At 36.0% G+C, this 14517-nt stretch overlaps 1 protein-coding gene across 2 annotated transcripts in view; it reads left to right on the top strand.

The window, feature by feature from the left end:
- Positions 1-14517, top strand: part of LOC102807623 (uncharacterized) — a 33163-nt gene that overhangs the window by 13178 nt on the left and 5468 nt on the right. The window contains exons 2-4 of one of the 2 annotated variants that reach the window (XM_006818604.3): positions 5672-5806; positions 12410-12535; positions 12953-13072. In XM_006818604.3, the coding sequence (XP_006818667.1) occupies positions 5672-5806; positions 12410-12535; positions 12953-13072 (381 nt within the window). The remainder of the gene's footprint in view (positions 1-5671; positions 5807-12409; positions 12536-12952; positions 13073-14517) is intronic. The other variant, XM_085495622.1, reaches the window with a different exon arrangement.

Genomic DNA, 14517 nt, shown 5'->3' on the forward strand with positions numbered 1-14517 from the left:
TTTAGCTTCCGCGTTGCAATATTGTAGAAATACGTTTCAATGGACGTGTCAAAGTTGTATGGTAAAAAATGCTGTGTATGTCTTTACGTTATGGATTCGATCCCTTATTATAAATGATCTCAAACTGAACATACTAAAACGCACGTAATCACTAAATACACCGAATCTACCGTAATGTCTCAGTGAATGTCCACGTGTATCATTTGTGTCATCGGTGTTCGGAAAATAATCCAGTCGCCCACATTAACCGTTGATTGTTTCATCCCTCTCCTGCCGAGTACTAGAGATTATATTAAGAGGGTCGACAAGGGGTATTTTCGTAAGCTGTAATCAATTGTTTTTATTTTCGTAATAATGTAATTTAAATAAATAAAAACGTAAAGTCGAAGACATGAACAAGGTGTGAAATGTAATCTGCTATTCTATTCGTCCGTAATTTGTACAGTTATTTTTTTTAAGCGTATAAAGCATTTTTCAAATAAAATGTCGTAATTCGTACGCAATTTTACATTTTTATTGTTAAACACAAATGATCAAAAATATTATAAAAAATGAAATGTAATATTGAATTCGCTTTATCTGTAAAAATACCGTTTTTATTTCCTGTAACTTGTACTAGCTATCTCTCCTTGTCCCTATTAACATACGAAGTTACCGAATCTTAACGATGAGTGAAACATATCTGATTGATAGCGGTCCATCCCATTTGATGAATCATTCATTGACATTGAAATAAATACCACATTCTGGCACCTCTGACTTTTCATTTCCAGCATAGATCATGTGTTGCTCCATACAGACAAAAAAGTCGGTCCTTCATAGGAAATGAATTCCCATTCAAGATTCACCTATGTCGCCATACTCAATATTTGTCGCATGTGTTTTGTAGTTTTTAAATTTCATATATCGCGTAAAAATGAATTACCCAGACATAATCATTGAGAACTATCTAAGTTGATTGATTTTCATAGACAGGCGGGTCACGTGGGCAATTTGCTAATCTATAATCGGGCACTTCTGCGTGTCCCCGTTGCGATAACTTGATTGGTATGCTATGCTCACATCTGGGAGGCTGTTAGTTTGTTTCTCTCTAATCGACTGGTGGTCTAAATTGAAGTAAGCTATGAAACCTCCGAAAACGCTGTTTGCGATAACGGCGTCTTATCTGTTTGGATGGATATACCCGTCTACTCTCCTCGCGCACGACAAATATCTGTCATTCTCTCCAAGAAGAAATTATAAAGTATCTTAGTAATATACGCCACGAAAATGAGGAGCGATTTCGGAAATTGAAGACAGTTTACTTTAATTGTAAAACTAAGTAATTGTGCTAGTTACTTACTTCGTGACAATTTATTCTAATACACCCATTTATTCTATGATTAATACACAAGTGGGCGCAACGAAAGCCTCTGTAGACAATACAGAGTGGGTTAATAGCCGTGTTTTTTAAATGTCAACAGATCTACGGAATTAACGCAGATTGAAACACTTATTACACATCCCACCCCGAGGCTACTGAACAGAACGTCACAACAACAATTGCTCATGATACAATCTGTGAATCGTTTAACTGAATGTATTAATGTTAATTGGTAGTAAGTCACTAGTAATTTAACAGTATACGTTTTGAAAAACGCAGGATTCCATACAGTAAATTGGGCATGTAAACTCGATAAATTGAGTAAGGGTATATGGAAATTATTGTCCCGGTGATGTATTATTTATCTAATACATCTTTCCTAAAAGTCTACAGATTGTCTACTTTTATATTCAGTCTTTACTTCTCTGTGTAAAAAATGTCAAAGTTCGCCACAATGGCATTGTAGGTTTTCTTCATGTACCACGTGACATGTTGTATCTCTCTATACTCATTAACCGTTTGGACGCCATAATGTATTCCATCAAAATGTTAAGTTTTAACCACTTAAAACAATGATTCAAAAATATAAAAAGTTTCATATGAATAGTTTATATGATTCAAAGTATTATCTTCGTTGTCCAAATGAAGTATTTATTACACATTGATGCAGAAGTGATTATATAACAAACATCATTGTTGCTGCATCGTTTCCATGACAGCGAACACTATCTAAAACACCAGGCATTTTTATTTTGCTGAAACAAATATAGTGTAAAAGATTACCAGAAAACAAACCAATACTATGAGCGATTTGTGCTTTAACCCTCCCTGGTCTACTGCAAACCACAAGTTAAAAGAATAACTATAAATTTATTAATCAAATGTTTATTTAGCTTATAAAAACGATTAATGTCACGTTTTCTGACACGCTTATTAAAACCAGATTACATTTTTGATTTGATTTGATGTTCAAACTTGCAAATTATGCAAAGCGTTCGGAAATAATTGTATTTTATCGGTAATGTGGGTGTTTCTGAAGTATGTTGTGATATAGCTTCGTACATTCAATACTGTCTGCACAAAGCGCAGGTTAAAGAAAAACGTGTTTGCTTCGAGTAGCCATTAATTTTTATCAATTCATTGAGTACCAAGGTCAACCTTTTTTTTCAACTGTTGCTCAATACCTGTAGTCAATAAATAAGTAATTTCCATTTGTTCCAAAATTATCACCAAATTTATAAAACAATACATAAATACAAACAAAACTTTGCACCACAATTTTGATGGAGATGATTATGGCGCCAAAATGGTTAACACTTTCCAAGCAAACTATCGTGAGTATACAGAGATTCGGTATGTATAGTAGCACACAAAGAAAACTATCGTGAGTATACAGAGATTCGGCATGTATAGTAGCACACAAAGAAAACTATCGTGAGTATACAGAGATTCGGCATGTATAGTAGCACACAAAGAAAACTATCGTGAGTATACAGAGATTCGGTATGTATAGTAGCACACAAAGAAAACTATCGTGAGTATACAGAGATTCGGCATGTATAGTAGCACACAAAGAAAACTATCGTGAGTATACAGAGATTCGGCATGTATAGTAGCACACAAAGAAAACTATCGTGAGTATACAGAGATTCGGCATGTATAGTAGCACACAAAGAAAACTATCGTGAGTATACAGAGATTCGGTATGTATAGTAGCACACAAAGAAAACTATCGTGAGTATACAGAGATTCGGCATGTATAGTAGCACACAAAGAAAACTATCGTGAGTATACAGAGATTCGGCATGTATAGTAGCACACAAAGAAAACTATCGTGAGTATACAGAGATTCGGCATGTATAGTAGCACACAAAGAAAACTATCGTGAGTATACAGAGATTCGGCATGTATAGTAGCACACAAAGAAAACTATCGTGAGTATACAGAGATTCGGTATGTATAGTAGCACACAAAGAAAACTATCGTGAGTATACAGAGATTCGGCATGTATAGTAGCACACAAAGAAAACTATCGTGAGTATACAGAGATTCGGCATGTATAGTAGCACACAAAGAAAACTATCGTGAGTATACAGAGATTCGGCATGTATAGTAGCACACAAAGAAAACTATCGTGAGTATACAGAGATTCGGCATGTATAGTAGCACACAAAGAAAACTACCAGAAGAGCCAATGAGTAAATAAATCATTGCCAGTTTCAGATTAATCGTATACAATACAGTTATTTAATACAATCATATTTCATATTCCCGGCTTTTATGAAATTATTCATGCATCCAAATGTCTCGGGAATAGACAAGTTTGAAAGTTTTATGATTGGAAGAATCGCCGATAAACTACCCACGTCTTATGTAGGAATTATGGGTGGTGAGTGGAAGCGTTGTGCATTATGATGCCTCTGGTGTTTTATTACTATAGTTTTAGAAGCTTGTATTACAGAAAGCCAAAAATAAAACATGTATATGTCATTCTCTTCATGTCTGTCTTTTACCTCCATGTTCTGTCATATCGCATATCATTCATTGTTAAAGGGCGGCAGTCGTCGTGCCGCGTCCTGTTCGATATGGGACTCATAGCGACGTATACAACGCGTGTAAAATACATTGTTTATTTACATGAAATTCGAACACGCGCTGCGCGACGACCACCGCGCTTTAAAGATGCAACGAGAACGATTAAACCATGACAATCTCTAATACGCATGCGGTTGTTTTGGTACGTATAATAATAATCACTGCACATGCGTATTGCTAGTTTAGGGTTTTTTCATCTAATGAATACTGTTGTCTGTTCTGCAAACGCAAACATTTAGTTCGTGATAAATCATAACCTGATCTGGTGTACAATATAGAATATCGTAAAACAGTATAAAAATATACTTGTGTTCGTCCTTATTCGTCATGTAAGGTGTTTAGAGTGAAATATCACTGCTGATATATTACGGCAAACGTCACCATATTCACTTTAAACGTCATCATTTTATGTGTGTTGAAAAAGTACACGGAAGAAAACAAATCGTGTAATCGTGTTTATTTTACCGATATGGTGATTACTCACGTGGCTTAACCAGAGTCATAACTATCTGGAATAAAAGTTCTCTGTAAGCCGAGTTGGTCATGTGATAAAGAGGTTATTACAAGATTGATACCATCATCATGAGCTCTATGGTTTGATGATCTTAGTTTGTTGGATAATAATAGGCCGTGATATATCAGCCGACTCTCATGAACAAATGATATCAGATGATACCCTCACAACAAAAACTTTGCTCAAATCAAAACCAGTAAATTTAGAAACACCGTCAACTAGCTAGGGTCTGGCCAACAATATAGTGAAAGGCACAGAGCTAGGACTTCGCTTACAAACGTATTTATAAAAAAAAGTGGTTGGTTCAAGAGTTCAACATTGTCTACGCCCACAATGCGCGGGCACGTCATCACGTGACATAACTGCTACCGCCCACATATTCAAAATAAAACGCTTACTGATTGGATAATATCATTAATATTAACTGGAACTAACGTTGATGTCACAATACCCTTTCCAGATGGGTCAATTTGAATTCTAACATCCATTTTGTTTATAAATATATATATATATATATATATATATATATATATATATATATATATATATGTATATATATATATAAATATATATATTTATAAAACGTTTATAACGATCACAGCTCCTGGCCAATAAATTCGACAGAAAATCCAAATTTTCAGTGTAGCGCGTTCTACGTTAGCCTGGAATCCATTCATTCAGAATGATCTTCGCAGTGCACTCAAGAAGAATCTGGTGAATCGCCACGTAAATACCGTGGACAGCACATAGTTATGTGCCATAGCTGATTGACTATCTCCATGACTTCAGTACATTACTATGGGAACATATGTGCGCAAACTGACCCAAACGGAGTGTTCCTCACCTGCGCACGCGCGGGAATTAAATTTGAAGCGTAAAGGCTTATGGGTAGACGCTTATTTGTAAATAACGACACGTTTGCGGCATACGCAGGTAACGACTCCCTCGCTTTAGCTAGATATTATTATATCTCAATGACATTGATAGGCCGAGCAATTAATTCTGTAGAGGCGAAGGTCATGACAACAGTGTAATATAGGAGTGAATAAAAAGCTTCATATTTTCGGATACCGGTATTTCAATAAAACGATGTCCGTCCTATGTTTTATTCATCATAAATCACTAAAATAAAAAATAGAACAATTGAGTGATCATGTTCTTTTTTGAGATATTCACATCATGTTTTTTTTTCTCTCTAGAACTGAAAGAGCCAAAACATTGTGGACTTCGGCAATTCCAATGCCGCGACCAGAAACAATGTATCGACGACTGGGCTCGCTGCGATGGCAACTACGATTGTACTGATCTGTCAGATGAAGACGAAAATGATTGCCGTAAGTTATATTCAGTTTTAAAGTATAAACGTTTTTTAACTCAACTTTTCAATGTGTTAATATTTGTGTTCAATACTCAATACTGTAGACCAAATGGGACTATGATTTATCACGTTGCAATTGCAGAGCGTATCTTAGTATTCGTTAGATAAAAACTCAAAACTACTTATACGCATGTTCAGTGATTGAACGTAGCAACCAGCGCACACGTGCTTTAGAGAATGTTATACCTTCGTCGAATCAATACAAAAATGTGCTACAAGAACAGCGTTTTTAGTTTATGGCAAATCGTGGAACGCATAGCGAATGTTGCACTGTGATTTAGATAAATCACATTTTGTTATTCCAACATCCAAAATCAACAACAAAACTGAATAGGTCAACGATGAAGGTATAAAACTAAATTGCGTTGCACTGGCCCGGTTATCTAAATACCGAAGTGACGTAACCATGTGGCTTTTGAGTGAATTGTTATAAATTAGACGAAGCTGCCTCTATACAAATATGGCAATGTCACCAGCGTTATAAGTAAATGCCGGTGAGATCTCGTTGAGAACGAGAGAACCGCGAGACCTTAATTATTTTATTTATTTTTTTGTTCCCAAAATGTGTTCTATTTTCACTCGCTACCTTAACTATTCTAAACATTGTTAGTTGTACCACGACTGTCCTTAATTGGCCAATGAATTAGCTCACTAGAATTCTATTGTTTATATGTCGTAATCTGGTTACGGCATGATAAGTTAGACCAGAGTACCAACAACAGCGAATATGTGACGAATTGACTACAATCTGGACTACGCGTAATCACAACAAAAATGTGATTGTCCGAAACCTCTTAAATGATATAGTTAGATGAATTGTGATCACTTAATAATTTCGGCAAATAAAATATATGTACCCTAACTACCACGTGACCATGATGAACTAGTATATCTATCAGTAAACAGATGGCGTGATGACTAGAGAGAATCCCACACTTCTACTGATTCGGAGAATAATTTTAAATTTGAAGGAAAGTAAAAAGTATACCTTATATAAGTGGCGCCCTCTAGCGCTTCCAGGCTAATAGTTTCAAAGTACGGCATTCGCAGTGTTAAATTTTGTTTTGTTTGATCCGTGGTAATCCGTCCATATTTCTTTAAAGATTTTCTATATCATAAATGTTGCACGACTACATACTCAGCTTTAAGCGAGAATATTTTCTATGCCACCTACGTTATCATGACGTCACTAAAGCGTTTCGGCACTTAGGGCGCGCTTTATAGAAGCGGCGTGCTGTTACTAGTTGACAGTGTAAGTACTGATGCTCCAAGACACACGTACATATAGGTTTTGCTTACCATGCACATCCTGAGAAGACTGTCTACGTAGACACGTGTACAGGTGGTAGTTCAGGTCAACGGTTGTTGAAATCACGTGAACTACACATGAGCTAAAACGATTATATTTGACGATACCAACGTGCCACCGATTAGAAATTAAAACATTTTGTAAGAAGTCACGCATATCAACTCAAACTAGTAAAACACTGTTTTCTCGAAATCTTTCAATTTAGTATTTCATTTTGTCTGCGTCTTTAATATCTCAGGTTACATACTTATTTCCACATGGAATTCTGTTCCGACGGACTTCCGGTGCAGAACTATATCGGAAATGAGAGACCGATGCAAATATGAGTTTATTTCCTGAATAGGGAATCGCCGGCGTACTATGTTTTGCAAGATAATGTTATTGTAGTGAAATGGTGCACGTGATACACTAAAAAAAACGTTCTGTTAAGGTATATACTAGTAGTTGTGAAAGAAACATTAAAGACTAATTTCACTGAAAGGGGTTTCCTAACATTTCCGTTTATCTTGTATTCTGGTGAATATTTCAATACTATTTCTGGCTTGAACGGGTTCAATATTTCGAACACAAATGTTCTAGTAAGTTTATAAGTTAGTCATTTATTGTACAACTTAGTGTTTTGGCATCTAGGAAAGGATTGTACTTTTCTAACGCAAGTTATGTATATTTTAATCTAATTAACTGAAAATGTTCTTGAAACGTTTTAATAAATTGATTGAAATAACCGAGTGACTTACGCATAACTTTGTTAACCGACAGGGTTTTGTAGTTCGAACATATTCGAATATGCAAATGAGTTCTATGCAAAACTGCTTTGTGCAGTGATGATAAGTAACACGTATCGAACTGTGCGGAGTTCGAGTGCACAGTCAGCTGGCGCACACGTGATAATAACATGAATACGATATTTACTATATGGGGCCGCCATCTTGAATGACGCCTAAAACTAAATAAGGGACAAGTTGTGAAACGCGTTTTTCAGATTCCTACAAATCAGAACAAAAATACCAATTTTTCACAAAAATACGATCCGTTGGGGTTATATTAAACCAACTGATAACAAAATTCGGCCTAATTCGTCGTTTTTGTGTGGAAAAAACCCTTGCATACGAACACCTAATTACGCGAAGAACCTAGAACACTTTCCTGGGGTATTTAAAACTAAAAATTGGCATTCCAGCTCAGCAGCCAATCAGCGACGGCCTAACGCTTAGATGACAATTTCGGTTTCAAATACCCCGGCTTAGTGTTCTAGGTTCTTCGCGTAATTAGGTGTTCGTATGCAAGAGATTTTTCCGCACAAAAACGACGAATTAGGCCGAATTTTGTTATCGGTTGGCTTAATATAACCCCAATGGACCGTATTTTTGTGAAAGATTGGTATTTTTGTCCTGATTTGTAGGAATATGAAAAACGCGTTTCACAACTTGTCTCTTATTTAGTTGTATGCGTCATTCAAGATGGCGGCCCCCATATAGTATTTATTTTATTATCACGTGTGCGCCAGCTGACTGTGTTCGAGTGGTACTTTCAAAGACGCCCACCATTGCCATGCAGTGTACGCGTTGTTTGTGGATTCTGGTTGTTTTCAGAGTAAAAAACTATTTTTTTGTTACTTTCCATGGCACAAACACAGTGGAAATAGCACGCGTTAGCTGTCAATACCACGAGTGCGTTTTTTGTTCATATTTCTTCGTCTGGCGATCGAAAGGGCGGTCAGCTTAATGAACCGAGTATCAATTTAATAACTGTTATTCCACAATGAAATTATTTTCTTTTGTAAATTATAACTACTTCACCGTTTTCAGTGTGTTTACGTAAAATCATCAGCTATCGATAACATATTTTAAACCTCGTTTACCAATATTGCGAAATCAACACGAGAGCAAATGTAATATTATAGGTCAAAATAGTTCCATTGTCAATATCGATAGTAATTTAATTATTCCGTTAGCGCATAACGACGATGGGTACAAATACCCACTTCGATAACTGCTTGTATGTGTAGCTAAATAAAATGTCAAAAACCAAATTACTTTCTACCGATTTACATATTACACTACAATATATAATAATTGTATATTTTTTAACATCAATATTCATTATACTTAATTGTAAAACAGTGGACGTGTTTGAAAGTATTATTTGCGATAACGTTATACTAGACAATGTAAATTTCAAAGATATCGCTTTTATTCCTGAGACATTTGTTGTTGTTAGCTTGTATTGTATGACTCCGAACTCTGAGTGACCCTGAATAAAAATCGTTAACAGATGTTGTCGAAGACCTTTACTGTTGCAACTATAACTGAATTTCGCAGTCAGCAAACGAATATGTGATCCCTATTCAAAAGTTCAAAGTCGAAAGGCGGAGTTTTGCGGAAGGAAATATCGCGATGCGGCGATGCACTTAATCCAGGAATCGACCATCATCAAATGTGTAACATATTATTATGCCTGGAAATACCCAGACAATATTTTCGCGATTGTTGAATCACACGTCACTACGTTGACGCCACTAAAACGCTATGATTTTTTTTTTGTCCCGATTGCACTTTCGATTTCACGCATAACGAGGGATCTGACAGTGAACGGAGAATGATCTATTGACATGCCTGCTAACAAGCCTACTGTCGTACGTAGCTACATAAGATACAGTAGTTAATTCATCGAATCGCATCAAGTGTGGATGATATGTACGATACGTCGTGAATTAAGGGAACCTCATAATATGCTTCGTATTTGTCGATTCGTATAGATTTATTCATCCATATAATGATGTAGACATGACTCTCACTAAATAAATATAATTGGGTAAACAACGCCAATACATTTAGAGTGTAATTTTGTTCGAACGACAATTCATGATATTATTATTATAGACCATATGACCTACCATGTTTTTGTACACTAATTTTATTTTTTGCTCTGTATTATGTAGGGGGTAAAAATCAGCTCATTAGAGTCAATTTACCGAAAAATATTATTTTTGTCGGTGAACCGCCATCATTTGATCATTTGTCCTTTAACAACTGACACAATGCGATGTGTCAGTTCAAACGTCATTCAATTGATTAATCAATACATCTCAATCATCGGGGTATTTATTTCATTCTCGTCAATTTGAAATCCAATTACACCATACTTTTGATAATTCGCCGGTGTTTTCAATAGCTCAATATGACGTCATTGTGTGCCATTGACCCTAATTACCAAGGTAATTGGTACGCTGTTACAGTATCACTGAGTCTGTACTTGTGTGTAACAGATATTCTTGAACGAGCCAGTCTGCCACATGAACGCAAATCATTGATCAGCTTATGCGAAATGTCATGGTTTGAGGCGAATATTGTTCTGAACATGGATTGAATTGCGATCAATACCGAACCACATCTTATAAAATGTAAGGCGGATTCTGTGTGTTTTACCAAATCATAAACAGACATGCCAACAACACAAATATCGTATCATAACCGATTCCCAGTCATAATGTTTGATTTGAAAGAAAAAATGGCTTACCATGCTACCACGTACTTTATTTAGTCAAAAGACAACATGTCGTTTGTGTTCGTCACGTGACTCATGTTTATGTACGGAACCAATTGGAATCATTCCTTGAAAGTACGTGCGCGTGACTAGGAAATCAACTCTATTCTTAATCTGTTCAGTTGAGACAAAAACACAAACGAAGAGTCTGAAAACAACCGATCTAACAACATTTTGTACTGTATGTGTAGAAGTAAAGAGCATTTATTTTCATATTGAATAATACGAGGGCGCAATCTCGATGGTAGTTCACTATTAAATCGATTGTGTCATTTCAACAACACAATCGATGCCCCTAAAGTTGAAACTCATTCACGTGCAAATAATGACATTGGTAAAAATGTGTACCATGTTTCAGGCTTTGTTTCTGTTGGTCAAATACCTTGCATTATGATAAACTTAATTTAAATTTAAATGAAGTACTAGTACAATTTTCTTCGTAAATTTGACACTTGTTATTGGGTATGATGGGCTTCCCACGTGTGGGTACAAGAACATAGAAGTTTAAAATTGTTATCTATAAGAACCACAAAATCATCAAAAGTGTTGACAAGTTTGACAACAAAGTTTGCCCTTCACCATGACCATTTCCATATATAAACAAAAGCTCTAGCCAATGTCAGATTTGTCTATCTGTTCTAGGTAAAGGTAGGGTAAATGTCCTGTTTTGGGTAATAATAAATTTCCACAAGAGACAGGTAACCTTGTATACCTGTATGTGAATTTGATTCAAGCAAACGAAACTACATTTACGTATATAAGTACAACATTTCTAAGATCTTTATTTGCTCTAAATAGAAAGAGATGAATCAACGCTATAGTCCGCCATCTTTATTTTAATATTGGATGCAACCATTATTTTATAGGAGACCACAGGTCATAACTTGAGGGGGTTAACACCCATGATTTTTAAAATGCCTTGATCAATAAAAGTTTATTTTGATTTTTCAGTGGATCAATAAATGCATTTAACAGGGTAATTAAAACAGCTTGCGTTATAAATTAGTGGTTCAGTGGTATGAATCCGACTAATTCTACACGCCTTGTAAGACTCAAACTTTCATCCAATCAGAGGATTCCAAATAAAGATGGTTCCCCATAAATGCTAGGGGGGGCTATAGCCAAACATTCACCATTATTCAAATAATTGAAACTGATATTCTGATATATATATTATAGTGCATATGCACAACGACTTTACAGTTTTTATAATCTTGACGAAAGTCAGAGCTTTGTGTCTAGATGCCTCGCATCCGGAGATTAACTGAATTACATGGTTGCAACCGTTCAAAGAATGCCCCGCGAAAACAGGAAGATAGATGACATAGAGTGTTATAAGTAACGTCCCCTAGCGACGACGCGATTATATGACGTAAGCAGGTCCAGGCATCCATGTTGTATTTCTTATCTGTGGTCGTCAGCCAATAATATATTTCTGAGTTAATAATTTGATACTAAATAACCAAAGACACATATAGAAACACATATAGCTGTATATTTTAACTACGTCAGTTTGACGTCCCACGAGCGAATCGTCACTAAAAAATTATATGAATGTTGTGTTAACCAATGACAGTATCATTAATTTCTTGACGCACGGCTGTACTTCCATTCTTGTTTTCTCGTTGAAGATTAGTGGATGTTGTATTTTCAATTAAAATACTAAATTATCCGATAATAATTCTTGTAATTTTAACATTTCAGGAAATTACACTTGTCACAAAGGATTATTGAAATGCGCCAACCAGCGACAATGCATTGCAGAAGAGTGGATGTGTGACTTGTACGTTGACTGTAGAGATGGCTCCGACGAAGTGCATAAAACTTGTGGTGAGCTACCCTTCCACGATGATAGCAACATGCTGCAATTTAATTCTCGTTTAAAATTTCAGATAGATAACGATATTTATTTATACTTTATATTTTAAAACGAAGGTTGTCTGTGTTAAAATTACCGTCCTCGGAGCAAATACAAATATTATTTTTATGCTCACATTCGAATGGTCGTGGAACGGTATCTGCACATAATAAGCTATGTTTCATGTTTTTACATGTTAACACTAGAGAACGTATCACTAGTCTGGAATCTTCTCGTTTTCGGTGATCTGAATCGAAATTTAGAGTTGATGCGAAAATGTCCCTACTATGTCGAAAAATGGTTGAAATAAAATGACAAGATGTTCTGAAAACAACGATGTCAAGGGACGTGCAAAGGGTCTATTGTATATTTGTTATGGTTTGTTTCAGAAGAACAGGAATGTGCTCCAGGTCTCATTAAATGTGACGGTAATGTACAGTGTTATGAAAGGAGATGGACGTGTGATGGTGTCCTCGATTGTGCCAGCGGTTCGGACGAGAAAAACTGCCGTAAGTACAGAGAGTATTAAATCATCCAATAGACCACTTTCGCGGAAGTGGCGAGACTGGGGTACAGAAATACGTCTGCTTTGTCACGACGGAAAATATAAACATGCCAGTTTGTGGATATTCGATAAGGGAATTTTATTTTTGTGACGTCGATTGGTACACACAGAAGCACAATATCACGCGTGCAAATTTACGTAACACCCCATCTTCAATTTCCGGGAAAGTAGTCTGTAAGTCACACTCCATAGTAATGAAGCAATTATTTGACGTAGATGGGTGAAAACCATTTATAGTACCCGCCTTCGTCGGTTTTCGGCGTCGTTGTGTAACAACAAATACCCTCACATTAGCTTGTTGATTATTACATTCGCCGATTTATAGTGAGGAATTCCAAAATGACATCAAAAACAGTCAACTTCAAGTCGATTGCATAAAAGATGGACACCATTTTGTTACCCCTCTGTACGCTGAAGAAACGTATATGCTTTTGAAAATTGGCAAATAATACATACAAACGAGTATATTAATAATACAAACAAAATAAATATACAAATATTATTTTGGATCCTACTCAGAAACCCTAAAACGTTGGCAAATGTTCCAGTGAATCTATTGGTTGATATGTCACACATTGAGTGTTCCAGTGAATCTATTGGTTGATATGTCACACATTGAGTGTTCCAGTGAATCTATTGGTTGATATGTCACACATTGAGTGTTCCAGTGAATCTATTGGTTGATATGTCACACATTGAGTGTTCCAGTGAATCTATTGGTTGATATGTCACACATTGAGTGTTCCAGTGAATCTATTGGTTGATATGTCACACATTGAGTGTTCCAGTGAATCTATTGGTTGATATGTCACACATTGAGTGTTCCAGTGAATCTATTGGTTGATATGTCACACATTGAGTGTTCCAGTGAATCTATTGGTTGATATGTCACACATTGAGTGTTCCAGTGAATCTATTGGTTGATATGTCACACATTGAGTGTTCCAGTGAATCTATTGGTTGATATGTCACACACTGAGTAGTTATGACGGCGGTCTCTGTTACGACGAACCAATAGGACAACCATCTTCGATTTGTGGTGCAACATATCAATATAAGTGTTTTCCTACATGTATATTCATATTGAAGTAGAGTGCTCGAGGCATGTATAATCTCATATTTCCGGCGATTATACTTTAGATAACGAGTCCATGGTAAGACTAGACTGAAGACAATTCTCGCCGGGCAATTTCTGTATAGCATAGTCCACTTTCGTGAATCTCAAGGATAACATCATTAATATTGCAGATATCTAATTCCAAAAAACATAATATCCGGGGCGTTGTTTTGTGGATTGTTAATTGCATAACCCGTAATGCGTGGTAGTTTGATTTTGTGAACTTTAATTTATATAACGAAAGATACGGCAACATTTAGCAGACAAATGTT

This window comes from Saccoglossus kowalevskii, chromosome 22 (assembly GCF_978046115.1).
Source record: "Saccoglossus kowalevskii chromosome 22, keSacKowa6.1, whole genome shotgun sequence".
NCBI classification, from domain to species: Eukaryota; Metazoa; Hemichordata; class Enteropneusta; family Harrimaniidae; genus Saccoglossus; species Saccoglossus kowalevskii.